This window comes from Panulirus ornatus, chromosome 22 (assembly GCF_036320965.1).
Source record: "Panulirus ornatus isolate Po-2019 chromosome 22, ASM3632096v1, whole genome shotgun sequence".
In the NCBI taxonomy this organism is placed as follows: Eukaryota; Metazoa; Arthropoda; class Malacostraca; order Decapoda; family Palinuridae; genus Panulirus; species Panulirus ornatus.
The window spans coordinates 19593497-19615041 of NC_092245.1; the positions used below are offsets into that span (position 1 = coordinate 19593497).

Here is a 21545-nt window from a genome sequence, read left to right on the forward strand (position 1 = left end):
CAATATATTTTATTATACCATAAATAAAATGATACATTTTTTGATTATTTGTGGAAATTCGAACATTTTTATCTCTACCAGATGCTACCAGAGTCTGATATACCTGTTGTATCAAACTTTCATATAAACATTTACTTTGAACAAAATTTACTGTGCAGTGTCACAATGAATTCTCACTTTAATAAATTTCTAAAAACGGATCTCTGTAAAAAAAATCATTGCTATGGTAGTGAGGCAATCAGTGATGTTGCTTTTGACATACCCATATGCACGGTATGGGGAGCACGTTTTATAATTGTTAGGTCACATCACTTAATTCATTTTTACATATGACAAAATTTTTCCATGATGCAGGGCTAGTGCGTATCGCTCACAACAACAAAAAATCTAGTTGAGTCAAGTGTTACACATTTTGGAATATTATACATTAGTATAGGGGGAGGGTGGGGAATTGGTGAATGTATAGCAACCCTTGTAAATGACAGAAAAAAGGACAACTTCAGCTAAGGAGGAGAATTCGACAGCCACTGTCGCTTTAATTCATTGCTCGACCAACCCTCCTGGTACTCAGGAGTGGTGGTGGTTTCCTGCCATTTCTACCACACAGAAAAAGTTATATCTATTAACAGTAATAATGTCAGACCTGTTAAACAGAATCTATATTACTGATATGTATGGAGAAGGGCTAACAGCTGAAACCAATAACCTGTCCTTGACATTATGTTATTTTGAATATTCAGGAGAGTTAATATTCCTTTATCCTGAAACATAAATGATAGGGAAAGACATTTTCATTTCTTTGGTTACTTGTAGATGTTGGACTCGTTAGATTTGAGCTCCCTGATATCATAGATGAAGAAGGATATAGGAGAAATGAGGTAGATTTAGAAATATGAAATAAAACAGCTGGAGTGTAAAGTGGACCGGTACAATTAAATGTTAAGAGGTAAAAATGGCTAAAATAAGCGCATGGATATCTTTGCGGCTAAGTAAAATTCTGATACAAAAGTGGATGGATATATGGAATATGTTCTGAGGAGGATTATAGAAAATGTTAAATGTTTATGGAAGAAAAGGATACACTTCATTAGCACATTCAACAGTCCAGTTTCCTGAGCGCTGTGGGACTCGAGAGAACCGTAGAAAATAGATGGGACTTTGGGACAGAAATATATGTGAAAGTAAAGGAAAGGGCTTTTGTTTAGAGTTAAGAAAGCAGCAGGATGAAAAATAAAATTTTAGGCTCGGGCCCCTTGTACGCCGGGGTACCACCCTTTTCTTTTGGACTGTCAATGGAATACTGTATACTTTGCCTACAGGTTTAAAACCCACTGAAAATAGATGTATAGTAATGCAGGCACCTCACTCAATTGTGAATGAGGTTCTTTTTCTCTTTTTTTTTGTCGAAAAAGTAATCAATGACGTCTTCATTTCCGTATGGGGAGAGCGGCTCATACCCTGATGATATCCTTTTCTCTTCTTTTATAGTTTTTCTTTAATTTCAATGCCTTTTACGTTATACAACTGAAGAATTAATCTAGGATTCAATTGCTTGAAATATGCGAGACATCCTTTAGATACGGTGCTTACCCTCAAGCATTTCTTTCGGGGGGTACAGGGTATTTGTTGTCCATTCTGATGTAATCTTAAATGCCGGAGAAATGTTTCTAAAAAAAAAAAAAAATCAATGCCTGACAGTCATAACATGTGTTTTCAGTCATGTGGTTTAACCTTATTTTATGAGCAAATAGGTTAAATTAAATATATCTTAAGGAACCCAAAATCCGAATTTATTTACGATTAAACATTGCCAAATCATGTGGTGCGAATGGCTTGAAATCAGTTATCAGGAGTCAATTTGATTTACCCTTACAATTTACATGAAGCTTTGCTTGCAATTGCAATTCACATGACATAAATAAGGTCGTGTAGTACCCAGTCTTGAGGCTCAATAAATACGGCTGCCATAATTGTTTTCCTTTTAACCATCTTTGACAGTCTATTCATCATTCAGCTTGTGATAAAAGGTTTCGGTGCTTTTTTGTAAGAATTTGTGAATCTGGATGGGGAAAATATATAGAAATATTAGTGCATTATTATTCAAGAAATAAGTTCTGGTTCCTGAGCTTGATATACGTCCAAGTTCAATGTCATCCATGAACCATCATATATATATGTATATATACTGTAATGCTGTTGTATGTGTCTAATTGCACACATTTGGTCAAGATACATGGATTTATCTCACTAAAACTTGTCTTTTGAGTAAGAAGCGAGAAAATGACAGCTTTGTCTGTGACTGTGTTGTGTCCAAATGGACGAAGAGTAAATGTTAAAGTGACAGCAAACACAAGCATTTTGCAGGTAAGTATTAATGATTGTTTAGTTCGTCGACATGTGGATCTGAGGGTAATACGCCTCTTAGTGTCGCCACAGGATTAATATAGTAGGGGTTGAAGTGACACCGGCGCCACAGATGACAGTCGCCACACCAGGCCCCTTGTTACTTTATTTCCCGTTTAGGATCCTCAGGCTTTCTCTACTAGACTTTATTCTTTGGGGAAGTATCAGTTTTGGGGAACCACAAAAAAATATCTTATAGATTTTAGTAAAAAGAATGTCAGTAAACTGTATTTTTAGTAAAAGTGATTTATATCGAGAGCAGAGCATGATGTTGCTATTATGTTTTCTATTTGAGAATTGGTCTGTGGTATATGATAAGTATATTGTGCAGTAAAACAAAGGGAAACTAGTTTAGATTGATAGACCTATGGAAACCATACATACCCTCATGCAGGGGATGAGATTTTGTGTATTTCTCCAAATATATCAAAGAAATTGTTGGTATCATACCTCTGCCATTTTGATGATATGCAATTATGGGAAGGAAACATTCAGCAGACACTGAACAGACTTGATGAACAACATTCACATCAGTTGAATACAAATGACATTGACATTTACTAAGGGTTATTATTGAAAATATCAAATATAGTTCGCTGAGGGAAGTCATGTGAGATTCTTTATAAAGACTGTTTCTGAAGTGCTACTCTTGCTTTTACTCAACATTTTCCCTGATCATCATAACATCCATTTTCTTAGTATAATGTAATGCTTCGGATTACTCTCCCCAAGTCTAAGTAATTTATTTCAAGTCTAAGAAGTGTACTGACATACATATTTTTAAGACCCATGGGTTATTTCAGTGTTTCCCTTCACCTCATACAACCTCGCCTCAACATGCTTGGGTCTCAGTTCTCTGCAAGAGCGCTAGACCCCTCCCACACACACTGCTTCATAATCGCCTCAGACTCGCAAAACAGTAGCCTCTACTCAAGGTTCTGCCCATCCCCAAGAAATATAACACAAACACACATATACTGAAATAACCCAATAACCACTAAACAGCTCTTCTTTCAGCTCAAGCTGGAATTCTCGGCCACCAGACATATACTCATCAGAAGCTACACTCCCAAGACGGAACACATTACAGTTTTCCTATCTACACTTTATACATCATCCATCCCTGCAACAATACAAAGTGGGTTTCAGCATATTTCAAGACCATGCCTACAAGTGGAACTGCATGTTTTTAAACTATGCAGTTCCAGTCACCATTTCTCTTTCATTACAGCTTAACAAGTTTTCCCCATTTTCATTAACACTTTTCATTAACACCTGGCAACCTGTGCTCCCTTATTGTACTGTGCTCCCTTATTTTTCAGATAATTGAAGATGCATGTAAGAAGGAAGGCTTCGACCCTGACAGATATGATCTCAAGTAAGGATCTGTATTTTCTGTTTCTTTGATTATATTTCCAGCTTTTTTAAACAATTCAGCTTGTGGATAAAAAGTGCATAAACACTGTATCTTGACACAACATGAGTAATGACAAACATGCTGCACTAATTCACCCAGTTAGAACACTGGCTTGCTGAAAACATAATGTCAGTATCACATCAAGAATCCACCATCACCCTTTTATCTCATGATGCATGAATCCAGTCTGCATCCTTCTATTTCCCAAAATATACAGTTAGTCTTACTCAACTCCAGTGAAGTAGCACCAGGAAAAGACTAAAAAGGCCACATTCATTTACACTCAGTCTCTAGCTGTCATGTGTAATGCACCGGAACCACAGCTTGAGATTATTATTAGATATAAATCACACATTCCTCCATGAACATACATCAGTGAATGATGAGTAATTATGATGATAACAGCCAATATCCCTGGGGATAGGGGAGAAAGAATACTTCCCATGTATTCCCTGCGTGTCGTAGAAGGCGACTAAAAGGGGAGGGAGCGGGGGACTGGAAATCCTCCCCCCTCGTTTTTTTTTTTTAATTTCCAAAAGAAGGAACAGAGAAGGGGGCCAGGTGAGGATATTCCCTCAGAGGCCCAGTCCTCTGTTCTTAACGCTACCTTGCTAACGCGGGAAATGGCGAATAGTTTGAAAGAAAAAGAAACATGTAGATAACATACATATATACACATTTACATATTCATACTTGCTCGCTTTCATCCATTCTGGCACCACCCCACCCTTTACAGTAGAAAACCTTGCTTGGGGTTCTTGTTACACATACAGTGTAGAGGTTGAAACATTCTCAAGCAGATAACTCTCCTAGATGTTCTATCTTTTGCCATAAGTAAGGTTGTAGATTGTGTCGAAAATGGATTCTTGAGAAATTGTAACTGTCTGGTTTGAATGTTCCATAGGAGGTTTTTGCACTGAGATAGCTCATAGTTCAGACAACATATTGATGATTCGTAGGTAATCTACATTAGATATGAACTTAAGATCTGCAGAGATTTTTTACAGCCAGTTTTCATCCTGGGATGGCATTAAATTCTCCTTGAATTTCAAGGATATCCAGTATTTAGTAATATAGTGTCAGATTACGTATTTGAAAATTTTTTGATAGTTTCTTTTATGATACTTTCCACAGACATCTTCGTCGAGTATTAGATATCAGCAGCACTGTGCGGTATGCTGGCCTTCCTAATAAGTGTCAACTAGAGCTTATCAAAAGTGAAGCTCCTAGGACTTCTGGAAATGTTATCGTCAACATTGCTACAGATTCTGGACTGAGATTGGTTCATGAATTTCCAGCTGATAGTGAGTTGTGGTATTTTATATTCGTAAACTGTCTTTATAATTGCCTTTTAGTACCTGTAGGAAAAGAGGGGATATTTATATTGACCCAATCTTTGTCATAAAACCCATTCACATTCCTTAAAGGCACTTCATTCTCTCTTAATGAATTTCAACTGCAGTGCTGGTTATTCTGTTACTAATGGAGATAATGATAATTTATTTTTAAGTTTCCTCGTATTTCCCATAGTTGTCTGCATCCCATCTTTGAAAAATCTATCCACATCTAAATAAGGTAGTCAAAAAATCATGTAACTTGCAAGAATACCACCATTTTCTCTTAGTTTTTCGTTATTTTTTCACTTGTTTTCATTGTCTATACCCATGAATTTGATGTATTGTTGTAGAAGGTAGAATTTTTATTCACCTGAGTGCAGTGAAAATATGATGAGGTATGTGAATTAGGGGAAAGGATGTAGTTGATCCTCTCTGTGTAAATTATATTGAGTTTATGGATAGATTGATGATTGGATAATGAAATATAATTGAGATCAGATTTAGATCTATAATGACTTGTGTTAGTAGACTGCAATGTATGCTTCTTTCTTTAATCAGCCAATTTGTGGGATATTCTGATGTACCATGAGCAATCTGGCAAACTAGGGAGCCTCCTTCCATCTCCTGGGGGTGACCTTGAACCTGTCATTGTGTACACCATGCGAAGAATCAGTGGGAAAGAATTGAGAAGTACTACACTTAAAGCTCTAGGACTCACTGGTGGGAAGTGCATGTTTAGGTAAGTTTTAGTCTGTTTCATTTAAAATTGAAGGGTCGAAATACATTTAGTCATCACATATGTAACTATGAAACTTGCTTAGCCTTTAAAGGTTGTTAATTACAGAATATATGCTAATGCTTTTCTTGATGGGTTTATCATTAACTCTTGTGTTTCACAGTGTATAATTACCCATTAAGGTGTTGCTGGACTTTGCGTCTTACAGTTATGCTGTGAGTGAAAAGTCAGCTTTGGTGGGATCGGATTATCATCAGTGTTTAACGTCTATTATGTATCTATATCTCTAATGCCTGTTCCAACTGGAACTCCCTTAAGCAGTGGCCACAGCAATAGGGTCTCCATAACTAGAGAACTCCAATGCTGCTTTTTAGCCTTTAGTGCCTACCCTTAATGGGCTGCTGGCAGAGGGCAATTCTACTGCAGTTTTTGCAGAGACTTCCACTCAATGTTCCTACTGAGTACTTATGCTCCTATCTAATGCTTTGCCTAAATGTTCCTACCTACAACTTCTGTCTATTGCTCTTACCATTTTGCCAAAAGGTAGGGCTAGTGCATAGTGCTCACCACAGGAAAATTTATAATTACAAAGAATTAAGTCAAGGATAAGGAGAGATTGTATGTTTGTGGTCAGAATGCCAGTAGTCTCACTCCAGAGAAGGCAGTGCTCTCCCTTCCAATGAATGAAGCACAACCATGGAGCTGTGAGAGCTCCTGTAACACAAACTTTTAGTGCCTCAGATATTGCCCCTGATGAACTTCATCATTGAGGAAGGAGGATACACACCACAGAATATGTTTAGTGTATGTAGATGAGACGATTGTTTTTGAAAAGAATGCCAACCATGAGATTTATTAACAAGGAAGAAAAGGACTGCTCCAGGGTTGATAATTAGCAAAGATCATTTGATGCGTGTACATTAAGGGAATGCCGAAGGAGGTGTTAAGCATAAACAAGCCAATGCTGGTGTCTCATTCAGAAAATCTCATTTTGCTGAAGGGCTATATTAAGTCTGAATTGCAGTGATTTGGCAACAGTTGCTGGATGAGATAATTCACGAAGTGAAAGATAGAATATCATTCCACTTCACTTCAGCTGTACCGTAGGCTCTTATCACCACCTTTTTGAGTAAGTATCCATTAAAATTTGTCAGCATTATTTGTGATATGGCAGCAGTTACTGAATCAGATAATTCTAGGGTGACATAAACAAGCCTATCCACCTTGCTTTATTTCCAAGTAACTCACTCCACCCTTTCCCACTCCAGCAGCATCTCAAGTCCTTACCACTACCTTTTTTGGTAAGCATCAGTTAAATTTCATCTGAATTACCTGTGATTTGGCAATATTTGCTGAATCAAATAATTAGGGAGGAGGACATAGAAAAATCTAGTGCACCTCCAACTTCCCATGTAGCTGCAGCAAAAGGCCTCTTTATCACCTTTCTCAGTATCTTTTCCTTCAGTTTTCAGTAGATGTTGTCTATATTATGTATGTTATGACAGAGTGTGGTATATAGGTGACAAGTTATTTCAGACATAGTCCATCCATGTGGGTTAGATTGGGAAAATATTTTGTGCATGAATGTAACCCTCCTTGTAATATGGGCCTTAATTGCTTGACTTACAATAGTTTCAATTTGTGACGGGTTGTCCTGGAACTTAACGCTGTCACAGGTTGAGAGATTGGTGTATTAGGAATGCTGAATGAGCTCAGAATACTTTGATAATGAGTAATATAATAAGAAAGAATTTACATATAGGTGGAGAGCATAGCTGGGATTGTAAGTTTAGAGATTGCCCTGAGTGATACCTCTGTAAAAATGAGCATGAATTGTGGGTGTTCACAAATGATATTACATCATATTTTTTTATTGTAATTGGAGATTGGATGAGGCAAAAATTGAAATGGGTGAGGCAAAAATTGAAATTTGGAGTATATTGAAACTGATATATGTTAGAAAGGAGACTGAAAGTAAGTATGAGAGGGTATCAGAGATGAGATGCAGACATAATAGGAAGGGTTTTACTAAAAGAGCTTCTTTTATTTATATTTATTTATTCATTTATATATTTTACTTTGTCGCTGTCTCCCGACTTAGCGAGGTAGCACAAGGAAACAGACGAAAGAATGGCCCAACTCACCCACATACACATGAACATACATACACGTCCACACACGTAAATATACATACCTATACATCTCAACGTATACATATATATACACACAGACATATACATATATACACATGTACTTAATTCAAACTGTCTGCCTTTATTCATTCCCATTGCCATCCCGCCACACATGAAATAACAACCCCCCCCGCATGTGCGCGAGGTAGCGCTAAGAAAAGACAACAAAGGCCACATTTGTTCACACTCAGTCTCTAGCTGTCATGTATAATGCACCGAAACCACAGCTCCTTTTCCACTTCCAGGCCCCACAGAACTTTCCATGGTTTACCCCAGACGCTTCACACACCCTGGTTCAATCCATTGACAGCATGTCAGCCCCGGTATACCACATTGTTCTAATTCACTATATTCCTTGCACGCCTTTCACCCTCTTGCATGTTCAGGCCCCGATCACTCAAAATCTTTTTCACTCCATCTTTCTACCTCCAATTTGGTCTCCCACTTCTCCTCGTTCCCTCCACCTCTGACACATATATCCTCTTGGTCAATCTTTCCTCACTCATTGTCTCCATGTGACCAAACCATTTCAAAACACCCTCTTCTGCTCTCTCAACCACACACTATTTATTACCACACATCTCTCTTACCCTATTATTACTTGCTCGATCAAACCACCTCACACCACATATTGTCCTCAAACATCTCATTTCCAGCACATCCACCCTCCTCCACACAACTCTATCTATAGCCCATGCCTCGCAACCATATAACATTGTTGGAAACACTATTCCTTCAAACATACCCATTTTTGCTTTCTGAGATAATGATCTCGACTTCCACACATTCTTCAACGCTCCCAAAACTTTCGCCCCCTCCCCCACCCTATGATTCACTTCTGCTTCCATGGTTCCATCCGCTGCTAAATCCACTCCCAGATATCTAAAATACTTCACTTCCTCCAGTTTTTCTCCATTCAAACTTACCTCCCAATTGACTTGACCCTCAACCCTACTGTACCTAATAACCTTGCTCTTATTCACATTTACTCTCAGCTTTCTTCTTTCACACACTTTACCAAACTCAGTCACCAGCTTCTGCAGTTTCTCACATGAATCAGCCACCAGCGCTGTATCATCAGCGAACAGCAACTGACTCACTTCCCAAGCTCTCTTATCCACAACATACTGCATACTTGCCCCTCTTTTCAGAACTCTTGCAATCACCTCCCTAACAACCCCATCCATAAACAAATTAAACAACCATGGAGACATCACACACCCCTGCCTCAAACCAACATTCACTTAGAACCAATCACTTTCCTTTCTTCCTACACGTACACATGCCTTACATCCGTGATAAAAACTTTTCACTGCTTCTAACAACTTGCCTCCCACACCACATATTCTTAATACCTTCCACAGAGCATCTCTATCAACTCTGTCATATGCCTTCTCCAGATCCATAAATGCTACATACAGATCCATTTGCTTTTCTAAGTATTTCTCACATACATTCCTCAAAGCAAACACCTGATCCACACATCCTCTACCACTTCTGAAACCACACTGCTCTTCCCCAATCTGATGCTCTGTACATGCCTTCACCCTCTCAATCAATACCCTCCCATATAATTTCCCTGGAATACTCAGCAAACTTATACCTCTGTAATTTGAGCACTCACTTTTATCTCCTTTGCCTTTGTACAATGGCATTATGCAAGCATTCCGCCAATCCTCAGGCACCTCACCATGAGTCATAGATACATTAAATAACCTTACCAACCAGTCAACAATACAGTCACCCCCTTTTTTAATAATTTTCACTGCAATACCATCCAAACCCGCTGCCTTGTTGGCTTTCATCTTCCCCAAAGCTTTTACTACCTCTTCTCTGTTTACCAAATCATTCTCCCTAACCCTTTCACTTTGCACACTACCTCGACCAAAACACCCTATATCTGCCCCTCTATCATCAAACACATTCAACAAACCTTTAAAATACTCACTCCATCTCCTTCTCACATCACCACTACTTGTTATCACCTCCCCATTATCCACGTTCGCTGAAGTTCCCATTTGTTCCCTTGTCTTACGCACTTTATTTACCTCCTTCCAAAACATCTTTTTATTCTCTCTAAAATTTAATGATACTCTCTCACCCTAACTCTCATTTGCCCTCTTTTTCACCTCTTGCACCTTTCTCTTTACCTCCTTCCTCTTTCTTTTATACGTCTCCCAGTCATTTGCATTATTTCCCTGCAAAAATTGTCCAAATGCCTCTCTCTTCTCTTTCACTAATAATCTTACTTCTTCATCCCACCACTCACTACCCTTTTTTATTTATGTATTGTTATATACTTTACTCTCTTGTTTGAAGGTTTGCTTTATGTAGGAAAGGGACTTGTTTGCTGTATGATATTCATATTTGATGTGTGTGTTTAATTTACAGTTAGAGGGTTTTGTTCAAGCAATTTAGAGTAACATGGGCCATGGGGAGTGTCCACTCATTATTTTGTGAAACAGATTTAGCTTGGTTTACAGGTACAGTGTCCAGTCGATGTTCTCTAAAAGCCAAGCTCATGTATCTGCTCCATTGTCAAGGTCAAAGACTTCTCAACAAGAAGATGGTGAGATTTTTAAAGCTGTGCTTGCGTTTAAGGTCTGTGTTGATATCTGGTTCATTAATTCATAGAAAATTGTTGGCCATGGAACAATTGACATAATTCAAGTGTATGTTTTCATATTATTCATTCTTACCTTAGCAGCCCTCTAGGTTGTTGAGCAAACAATGTCAGCTCCAGACACAAGTCAAAGATAACTTTTATATCATTCATTTTTTATTGTTTCTTCACTTCTATCTTTCTCTTTTCATATATATTTTTATTCATACTTGTTCACTGTATACTTATAGATCATTTCTCAGCCTTTTTATGCATTCCTATTTCTTAGAGATAGCAGTTGTGAGCTGTTTTATATATTTGATAGCCAGACTAGCATACAGAGATGTACAGCATATATTTCAGGAATTGCCGTTTTATCCTGTAATTTGAAAATGTAGAAATGGTAGGGGGTTTTAGAACTTTTTCAAAGTTCTCTTTTTACTGCTATGCTTTCAATGCAAACATGACATGACAGAGGTTTTGAAGATGATTTCTGAAAAATTTATTTTCTCATGGAACAGGAGTCTTTTTCCAAAGATTACTCGTTCAGTCTTGAATTGGAAGTCTTTCTTCCTTTCTTTTGTAGAACTGCTTGTGCTCTAAATAGTTTAATTGATAGGACAGATTAGGTTGCTTTCATTCCTTCACTTTTATAGGAACTATGGATAGAGGAGGCAGGGAGGGTATTATGTTTGCTTTGTGGGTTAAAACTATAGCTTGTTTACAAGTGAATTATTAGATTTTTTCTTGATTCTGGCACTGTTTGATTCACTACTGGTCTTGTTGACCATTAAGGTAGTATGAGCAATATGCCTAAGAAAATAACTCTTGTCATTTATCATGCTAGGATTTTATGTTCTCTCATTCTGTTAAAGAGGTGGAATAATGATTTTTGAATTTCCATCTGAAGGTTTGCACCGAGTGTGTCACGATAAATTTATAAGGGACAAATGATAACAAAGATATATGATGTACAAGAAAATAATTTCATGGGCTAATTTACAATCTTTTGTTGTTGGCCAGAATGTGTATCCCTAATTTTCATAAACAATGCAGTTGACATATGTACCTTACCACATAAGGAAAATTTGCAAAACATTTACAAGTGTGACTTGTATAAACAGCATTGGCTATTCACATTTAAAATGTGTCATTTGTAAGCTAGGAATAGTGCATGGGGGAGGATGAGAATATCATATGCTTAGTTAAAGGGTTTCAGTTATCATTAGAGTACATTTCTTCAGACCTTTCCAACTAAACAAGCCTTAGTATCTGGTTTGCTCATATTGCCTGAAAAAGCTAGCAAGTCCGTTTTCATTAACTGTATATAAAGCAGTTTAAAAGTGAAAGTAAGGAAAAATTCTTTTTCTCTTGCAGCACAAATAAATTCATCAGCAGAACAGAAACAAGTCAGACCACAGATAGTCCCACAGGAAGCGCCTCACTTTGTTCCTCAAGAGCAACAACAACAACACAATCTTAGAGTTCAGCAACCTCCTGTACAACATGCACAACAGGAACAACAATGGCCTGTTCATCGACTTGTGGATGTCATCCCTGAACAGAGTCCAGATTTAGTTAGCTCAAGCCAAAGTGTAGTTCCTGATGTGGTTCAGTCTCAGAATACTTCAGCACAGCCTGATATCACTGGTGAGTTAGAAAGGCCAGGCCAGTGAGAGAATATTTGTGTTATCTAGGAAGAAAATTGAGGTTTTAATGATTTAGAGGACCGAGTTGATGATTCTGAATTATTTGTTGGCGTTTTGTCTTTAGATTGTGTGGTGAGGGATCTTATGGGCCCTGACTCTTTCAGCATCCAGAGTTTACCAAGATGAAACAGGAAACAGTTTTCTAGCAAAACTTGGGGCAATGTTGCTGCTGCCTGCCTCATCTTGACGACTCAGGGTCTGATTAGAGTGGCTGGTAATTTTACAGGCTTTTATAGTTTTGCTGTTATGAAAGACTATCAATTCTGTATCAAGAAAAAACATAGAAATGATCATAATTGGTATAAATAAAATAAACGATAAGATATGAGCTGTAGCAACTTGCCTGATGCTCAGGCTGTACTCTCACTCGTTTCAGCGCATTGCACTGAAACATCTACAAAACTACAGAGTATTACTGCAAAAGTAGTGTATTAAAAATAATTCTGAAGTGTACTTTCACATTGTTAAAGGAATATCTTTGAAATTGTAATTGTAAGTACACTTTTTAAACAACTTGTAAAAACATGGATTTTGATAATTGGAAAGGCTGATTTAATGGGATGTTAAGGTTTAACTTTGTGTTGGTACAGCCATTGTTACAATTGCTATAACTGTCACAAATAGTATTTTATGATTCAGCAAAAAAAATTTCAGATTATTGATGATTCGTATGTAAACAGTATGTATGATGGTGAACCAGGAACTTACTCCTTAGATCCCCAGATATTAAGGGTAAGTATATTATTTTGTTTACAAGTTTTGGAACTAATCATTTGAACTTATAACTGCCTCATATTATTTGTAGCCTGAATATTCTTATTTTTAACGTTTACAGATAGAGGTGAATGTATGGAGCCTCCAATACCAATGGATTTAACAGAAGGACATGATATAGCTTCATCATCAAGTTTCAGTGGAAAACCTGCTCTTGCTCCGTTGGTGCCTGAGGAAAGAGTCATCAAGGTATATATATATATATATATATATATATATATATATATATATATATATATATATATATATATATATATATTTTTTTTTTTTAATCCTTGATCACTGTTTCCAGCATTAGCAAGGTAGCACCAGGAAACATACGAAGAACGGGGCATCTGTCCACATACACACGTATATGTATATATTTGTGTGTTATCTAGGAAGAAAATTGAGGTTTTAATGATTCAGAGGACTGGGTTGATGATCCTGAATTATTTGTTGGTGCCTGAGGATTGGGGAAATGCTTGCATAGTGCCATTGTACAAAGGCAAAGGGGATTAAAAGTGAGTGCTCAAATTACAGAGGTATAAGTTTGTTGAGTATTCCTGGGTAATTATATGGGAGGGTATTGACTGAGAGGGTGAAGGCATGTACAGAGCATCACACTGGGGAAGAGCAGTGTGGTTTCAGAAGTGGTAGAGGATGTGTGGATCAGGTGTTTGCTTTGAAGAATGTATGTGAGAAATACTTAGAAAAGCAAATGGATTTGTATGTAGCATTTATGGATCTGAAGAAGGCATATGATAGAGTTGATAGAGATGCTCTGTGGAAGGTATTAAGAATATATGGTGTGGGAGGCAAGTGAAAAGAAGCAGTGAAAAGTTTTTATCGAGGATGTAAGGCATGTGTACGTGTAGGAAGAGAGGGAAGTAAGTGGTTCTAAGTGAATGAAGGTTTGCAGCAGGGGTGTGTGATGTCTCCATGGTTGTTTAATTTGTTTATGGATGGGGTTGTTAGGGAGGTGAATGAGAGAGTTTTGGAAAGAGAGGCAAGTATGCAGTCTGTTGTGGATGAGAGAGCATGGGAAGCGAGTCAGTTGTTGTTCACTGATGATACAGCGCTGGTGGCTGATTCGTGTGAGAAAGTGCAGAAGCTGGTGACTGAGTTTGGTAAAGTGTGTGAAAGAAGAAAGCTGAGAGTAAATGTGAATAAGAGCAAGGTTATTAGGTACAGTAGGGTTGAGGGGCAAGTCAACTGGGAGGTAAGCTTGAATGGAGAAAAACTGGAGGAAGTGAAGTGTTTTAGATATCTGGGAGTAGATTTGGCAGCAGATGGCACCATGGAGGCGGAAGTGAATCATAGGGTGGGGGGAGGGGGCGAAAATTCTAGGAGTGTTGAAGAATGTCTGGAAGTCGAGAACATTATCTTGGAAAGCAAAAATGGGTATGTTTGAAGGAATAGTGGTTCCAACAATGTTATATGGTTGCGAGGCATGGGCTATGGATAGAGTTGTGTAGAGGAGGGTGGATGTGCTGGAAATGAGATGTTTGAGGACAATATGTGGTGTGAGGTGGTTTGATCAAGTAAGTAATAATAGGGTAAGAGAGATGTGTGGTAATAAAAAGAGTGTGGTTGAGAGAGCAGAAGAGAGTTTTTTGAAATGGTTTGGTCACATGGAGAGAATGAGTGAGGAAAGATTGACAAAGAGGATATATGTGTCGGAGGTGGAGGGAACGAGGAGAAGTGGGAGATCAAATTGGAGGTGGAAAGATGGAGTGAAAAAGATTTTGAGTGATTGGGGCCTGAACATTCAGGAGGATGAAAGGCGGGCAAGGAATAGAGTGAATTGGATCGATGTGGTATACCGCGGTCGACGTGCTGTCAATGGATTGAATCAGGGCATGTGAAGCGTCTGGGGTAAACCATGGAAAGTTGTGTGGGGCCTGGATGTGGAAAGGGAGCTGTGGTTTCGGGCATTATTGCATGACAGCTAGAGACTGAGTGTGAACGAATGGGGCCTTTGTTGTCTTTTCCTAGTGCTACCTCGCACACATGAGGGGGGAGGGGGATGTTATTCCATGTGTGGCGAGGTGGCGATGGAAATGAATAAAGGCAGACAGTGTGAATTGTGTGCATGTGTATATATGTATGTGTCTGTGTGTGTATATATATATGTGTACATTGAGGTGTATGGGTATGTATATTTGCGTGTGTGGACATGTATGTATATACATGTGTGTAGGGGTGGGCTGGGCCATTTCTTTCGTCTGTTTCCTTGCGCTACCTCACAAACGCGGGAGACAGCGACAAAGCAAAATAAAAAAAAAAAATAAATATTTACAGGCTTTCTAAACTATGCCTGCAAGTAGTAAAACTGCTTTTGAAAAGGCACCTCTGATGAGGATGCACTATCATCATTGGATAGTAAATATTATTGCATCATTGAGGACCTTCTTATCTGAGAAGAGCCCACCTTACCGTATTCTCACATAGAATGGGTCCTTGGATGCATAAGTATACTGAATTTATAAATGTGATATAAAGAATATGCACCTAACTCTTTTTGTTCTTATTTTCTACTGTAAATTCAGAAAATGGAATAAAGTTAGTCTAGAGTTACGGAAATATTTCACCAATCATATTGATGCAACTTTCCTCAACAGCTTGGATCTCATAATGCCATCCTTTTCAACATGGATGATGCTCCATGTACCATTATTACTGAGGAGGATGACACATTCTTCCAGTTGTCTGTTAATGAAATCAAAAAGCTATATCAAGAGCAACAAAAAATTCTGTGAGTATGTTGTAAATGTATTTTTATCCCAGGGGCTAGGGGAGAAAAAATACTGCCCACATATTCCCAGCATGTTGTACAAGGTGACTAAGAGGGGCTGGAGCAAGTGGCTGGAAATCGTCCCTTGCAGTATTTCTTTCTAAAAGAAGGAGCAGAGAAAGGAACCAAGCGAGGAATTTTCCTTCTCAGGCTCAGTCATCTGTTCTTGATGTTACTTCACTAATGTGAGAAATGGTGAGCATATTTGAAAAAATATAATTCAATTAATGAGAACTGGTTTTCTTTCATTCATCCAGGCATGAAATGGAAGAAGCTCCTCTGATGACACAGCAAATGCGAGAATTGGAGGAAAGCTCTAAAGTCCTGTCTGCTCTCAATCAGTATCCTGTCACCCACCTTCGAATATACTTTCCTGATAATCATGTTATTCAAGCATCTTTTAAGCCAACTGACACTATTGCTGCAGTGATAAACTTCATCAGACCATTTCTTGCTGACCCTGCATTAGAATTTAGTCTCTGTAAGTTATAATTTTTTGTACGTTTAATCATTATATTGAAATGGTAGTTTATGATATTGATTTTGTAGAAATATGTTAGTTGGAGTATGAGCTTGAAAGGAGAAAATTTGGCAGAAGTGAAGTATTTCAGATGCATGGGAATGGACATGATATCAAATGGAATCATGGAAATAGAAATGAGTCATGGGGTGGTTCTTGGAGCATTAGGGAATGTGTAGATAGAGAGGTGGTTATCTTGGAGGACAAAAATGGGTATGTTTGAAGGTATAGTAGTCGCAATATATTTTTGTAAGGTATGGGCCATGGATGAGGATGTGTGGAGGAAGGTGGATGTGTTGGAAATTAAATATTTGAGGACACTATGTGATTTGAGGTGGTCTAATTAAGCAGTGAAAGAAAGTTGACAAATTAATAAATGATAGGCATGGATGGCAGAATGATTAACTTCATTATATAGACATTATGTTGTGATTAACTTCATTATGTAAAGACTCCCAAAGTTACGATTGTCCAACCTATGAACACCTGTACTTACAAATGAGTTCCAAAAAACAATATTTATTTCTAGACAGACATACAGTCATTTACTCATACTTACAAACTGCTGAACTGCATGATTTTTCATTAAATGTTATTTAATATGTTCCATTAATAATTACTTCAGTATATGATATTTAATACATTATTACAGTTAGGTATATATAGTTCCTGAAATTTTATGCATTTCTTTATATTTTTCAACTTATGAAGATTGACTAATGAACAGGGACCTGGAACCTAACCCATTCATAACCCAGGGACACCCTGTGCATGGATTGAATCTTGTCTGTAAGATTACTATTAGAATAGTTTTTATTTATTTTTTTCATTACTTGTATTTGCCATTATGCTGAGGGTTATTGATCCTTTGTTATTATTTTATTACAGATACCAGGCATCCCACAAGGGTTCTTTCTGCTGATATGACTCTGGTCACTGCTGATTGTGTTCCTAATGCACGTCTCTATTTTGGATGCTCAGTTACAACCCCTCCGTACTTTAATGATGACACATTACTGAAGAAATCTTCATTCAGTGGCGCCTATAATAGCTTAGAACAAAGGAAGTAAGTTAACGGATCCATCATTGATGGAACTCCTTTGATGAGTTAGGGCTTAGCTTAAATTTTTGATAATTTTTGTGGTTAGTGTATTGAAATGAATGCATGTTTCTTCAATTATACATACAATGAATTGGGAAAAGAATATTATCAGAATCATATGCATAAAAGGATTTGAGTAGATTGTTGACAAAAAGCAAACAAATAGATTACAAATGTGTAATTATTTGAGCAACATATAATCTCTAGGACAACACTTTTCTTCCAGACTCTCCTTTAGAAGCACATACCATAGTTGATTGTACCATCATTCCAGTATCCATTTCTAAAACTGCAAATCTATTTGTCCAGTTATTATGATGTTCGGTTAATGAAGCTTCTTACTCTATCCTGTATCCTTTTATTCATTTACTATCCAGACTTCATCCCTTCCTGTATATTTATAAATGTCCAATACATATGCTGTACAGGAGGGTGTCCAATGCAGAATTTCTTTCCAAAATCATGGTCATAGTGCATATCAGTACCATCCTTTAAATGTGTCTCCTCTTACACTAGTACTGCTTTACCCTGCCTTTCCTCATTTGTATTCAATCTCCTACAGCCGTTGCCATTAGTTATCTCAGACTTTTGTGAATTTGATTATCCATTTGAAATTTGTACTGTATGGAGAGGGAGTCTTACATTCATGGGGCCCATCTCAAACAATATTATACAGTTTCTTGAATTTATATGTGCTGTGTGCAGTAACTATGTCTTCAGACATTTTTGCATTCATCCACCACTCTTATACTATAAAAGATCTTATATAAATGCTTTGCAACAAATAACTTGCTTAATTTCAGGCTATGTCTTGGGTTGTCTTCACCCTACATCTTTTGAAGAGCTGTACACTGTCTAGGTCATTGCTATGTTTTAAAAACTGGTGAACTTTAGCCCAAGCAAATGTTGAGTAATTGGGACAAAGTGAAGGAAGGTCTCAACATGATTATCATCTAAGAGAAAATAAGCTTCAGGATTCTGTGTTAGAAGGACATGGGAGTCAGCTTCATCCCTAACCTGTCACTAGAGACCCACATTAGGAAAATAGTAAAGGAGACAACCACTCCTGGCAAATATCACAATAGTTTTTAAGTATATGGATGAGGAAATAATTAGCAAACTGTTCATATCCTACATGAAGTCAGAACTAGAAAATGGCTTCTCAAGTTTGGTCACTACACCTAAAGAATCACATAGAGCCGGAAGAAGATTAACAAAGATGGTACCAGAATTAAGAGAATTAGGTTACAGGGAAATGCTGAAGACTTTAAAAGTTGCCATTCTTAGAAGAGAGACATGTGAGAGGTAACCTGATCATAACTTTAAGTTTATAAAACTGAATGATGACATAGAAAGGGAACAGTTCTTAAAGAAATGTAGGGATAACACACTCTGAAGACTGAAATTATGCAAGAAACTTAAGAAAAGATGTAAGGAAGTACTTTTATAATATAAGAGTAATGGGTAAATATAACAGAATGACTAAGGGCATGGTTACTGCTGACAGCATACATAAGTTTAAGTTGTATGATTGTAGAGAATGTTAAAGAGATGGCGGTTGTAGGAGTGCAAAACTCCCTCCCCATACAGTACAAACTGGCAGTTACACACAGACAAGATTTGTTTAGACTATAGTTTTTAGTAGAGTTGCTGCTTAAACCTCCTAAATGTATACGAGGAAATAAGCATATTGGATATAAGTAAACAGACATACTGACAGGCATCAATTCTCTCTCTCTCTCGTTTTTCCTTTTTCTAAACCTCTACTCCTCTCACTTTTCCACTTACCTATCAGAGTTATTTGGTTGTGGGTAGCAGATTCTGACATGACAAATAAAATGTCATCATTTTTTTTTTTTTTTTTTTTTTTTATACTTTGTCGCTGTCTCCCGCGTTTGCGAGGTAGCGCAAGGAAACAGACGAAAGAAATGGCCCAACCCCCCCCCCATACACATGTACATACACACGTCCACACACGCAAATATACATCCTACACAGCTTTCCATGGTTTACCCCAGACGCTTCACATGCCTTGATTTACTCCACTGACAGCACGTCAACCCCTGTATACCACATCGCTCCAATTCACTCTATTCCTTGCCCTCCTTACACCCTCCTGCATGTTCAGGCCCCGATCACACAAAATCTTTTTCACTCCATCTTTCCACCTCCAATTTGGTCTCCCTCTTCTCCTCGTTCCCCCCACCTCCGACACATATATCCTCTTGGTCAATCTTTCCTCACTCATTCTCTCCATGTGCCCAAACCATTTCAAAACACCCTCTTCTGCTCTCTCAACCACGCTCTTTTTATTTCCACACATCTCTCTTACCCTTACGTTACTTACTCGATCAAACCACCTCACACCACACATTGTCCTCAAACATCTCATTTCCAGCACATCCATCCTCCTGCGCACAACTCTATCCATAGCCCACGCCTCGCAACCATACAACATTGTTGGAACCACTATTCCTTCAAACATACCCATTTTTGCTTTCCGAGATAATGTTCTCGACTTCCACACATTTTTCAAGGCTCCCAAAATTTTCGCCCCCTCCCCCACCCTATGATCCACTTCCGCTTCCATGGTTCCATCCGCTGACAGATCCACTCCCAGATATCTAAAACACTTCACTTCCTCCAGTTTTTCTCCATTCAAACTCACCTCCCAATTGACTTGACCCTCAACCCTACTGTACCTAATAACCTTGCTCTTATTCACATTTACTCTTAACTTTCTTCTTCCACACACTTATATCTGATGATATTAGAAGGTGAATTATTCAGTTTGGTAGGAGCTAAATTGTCCATGAATAGCTAATGATTTTCTGTGCATTTGTGCTGTCTTTCCATCACTAGAATATTTAAAATTGCAGTAAATAGAATTTTTAAAGATTTTTCATGTGCTATTCACTTTAAATATATTGTATGACTTATTGCAGTTTGATGCTCATTTTGATGGTAAAACTGATATAAAGGCAGATAATAAATTTGGGAAAATAGCAAGATGATTGTTATCATTGATATTTTATGAATCATAGGTTTTCTTTTTATGATTTATTTTTCAGACATCGTAGACAGCAACAGAATGCATCATCTGAAGAGTTTCATACTGTAAGTTCAAACCAGGCATCCGCAAGCATAGATAAAAATGAAGAAAACCATTACAAAAGGACAAATATAAGTAATCAGACTAGTGGGGCAATACCAAAAGTCCCAAAGTGGTTTAAGACAGGAAAATGATATCCAGTTAAAATAGTAATTATGAAAATTAAGGTTTACTGTTGTTGAATTTATTACTAGTTGTGGCTAGATGTAAGGTCTTAATTTAATTTGTGCAGCACCCTCTTCTTAGATTATTTTGCAAAATAAAATCATAGGAAAACATATGTTGTCTGAATAAGTGTTTATACAATGTACGTTGAAATGAGTATTCTTTGGTTATATAGGCAATTAGTTTGAACCTAGAATAGTATGATGCAGTTTGTTTTTGTAATCTATGGTCTTGAAAGATTTTCATATGAAACAAAAATTCATGTATCTTTTTATTGCACTTGGTATTGTTTAACCTTAAAGAAGAAAGATTTAAATACTTTATAAACAACCAAATCTGTTGATTACCAAAAATATCCAATTATTTTCAAAATAAATTCTAACAAATTTTAGAATATTTGTGCCCAAGTTGAGTTATGAAATAAATGTAAGTAAGCAGTTCAGTTTGAATCTAAAATAAGTTGTTTCCTGCTCTTTGTGTGATATTTTTTTTTACGAAGATTTTTGTTGGAAAATTAAGATAAATAAATTGGATGTACTGTTTCTCTTATTTGAATAGATATGTTGTAGACAGGGTTTTCAATGTCTCATACAGGTATTTTGATTGCAAGTACTAAGTCATAATCATTGTCAGAATCTTGAGAAGTTTTCCTTACGGTTTAGGGTGGGACTTTCTACTAACATCAACTCATTTACTTTAA

The 21545-nt window shown here is 37.4% G+C and overlaps 2 protein-coding genes across 2 annotated transcripts in view; one reads left to right on the forward strand and one right to left on the reverse strand.

The window, feature by feature from the left end:
* Positions 1 to 1854: 1854 nt before the first annotated feature.
* Positions 1855 to 21545, reverse strand: part of LOC139756617 (uncharacterized) — a 40722-nt gene continuing 21031 nt past the window's right edge. Inside the window, exon 4 of the mRNA XM_071676271.1 lies at positions 1855 to 2059. Within this exon, the coding sequence (XP_071532372.1) occupies positions 2000 to 2059 (60 nt within the window). The 3' untranslated portion in view covers positions 1855 to 1999. The remainder of the gene's footprint in view (positions 2060 to 21545) is intronic.
* Positions 2130 to 21287, forward strand: LOC139756616 (tether containing UBX domain for GLUT4). Its single transcript, XM_071676268.1, has 11 exons — positions 2130 to 2364; positions 3726 to 3781; positions 4955 to 5124; positions 5716 to 5896; positions 10569 to 10654; positions 12065 to 12337; positions 13232 to 13359; positions 15774 to 15907; positions 16204 to 16427; positions 17355 to 17532; positions 20640 to 21287. The coding sequence occupies exons 1-11, from the start codon at positions 2281 to 2283 to the stop codon at positions 20812 to 20814; spliced, it is 1689 nt and encodes a 562-aa protein (XP_071532369.1). The 5' UTR covers positions 2130 to 2280; the 3' UTR covers positions 20815 to 21287.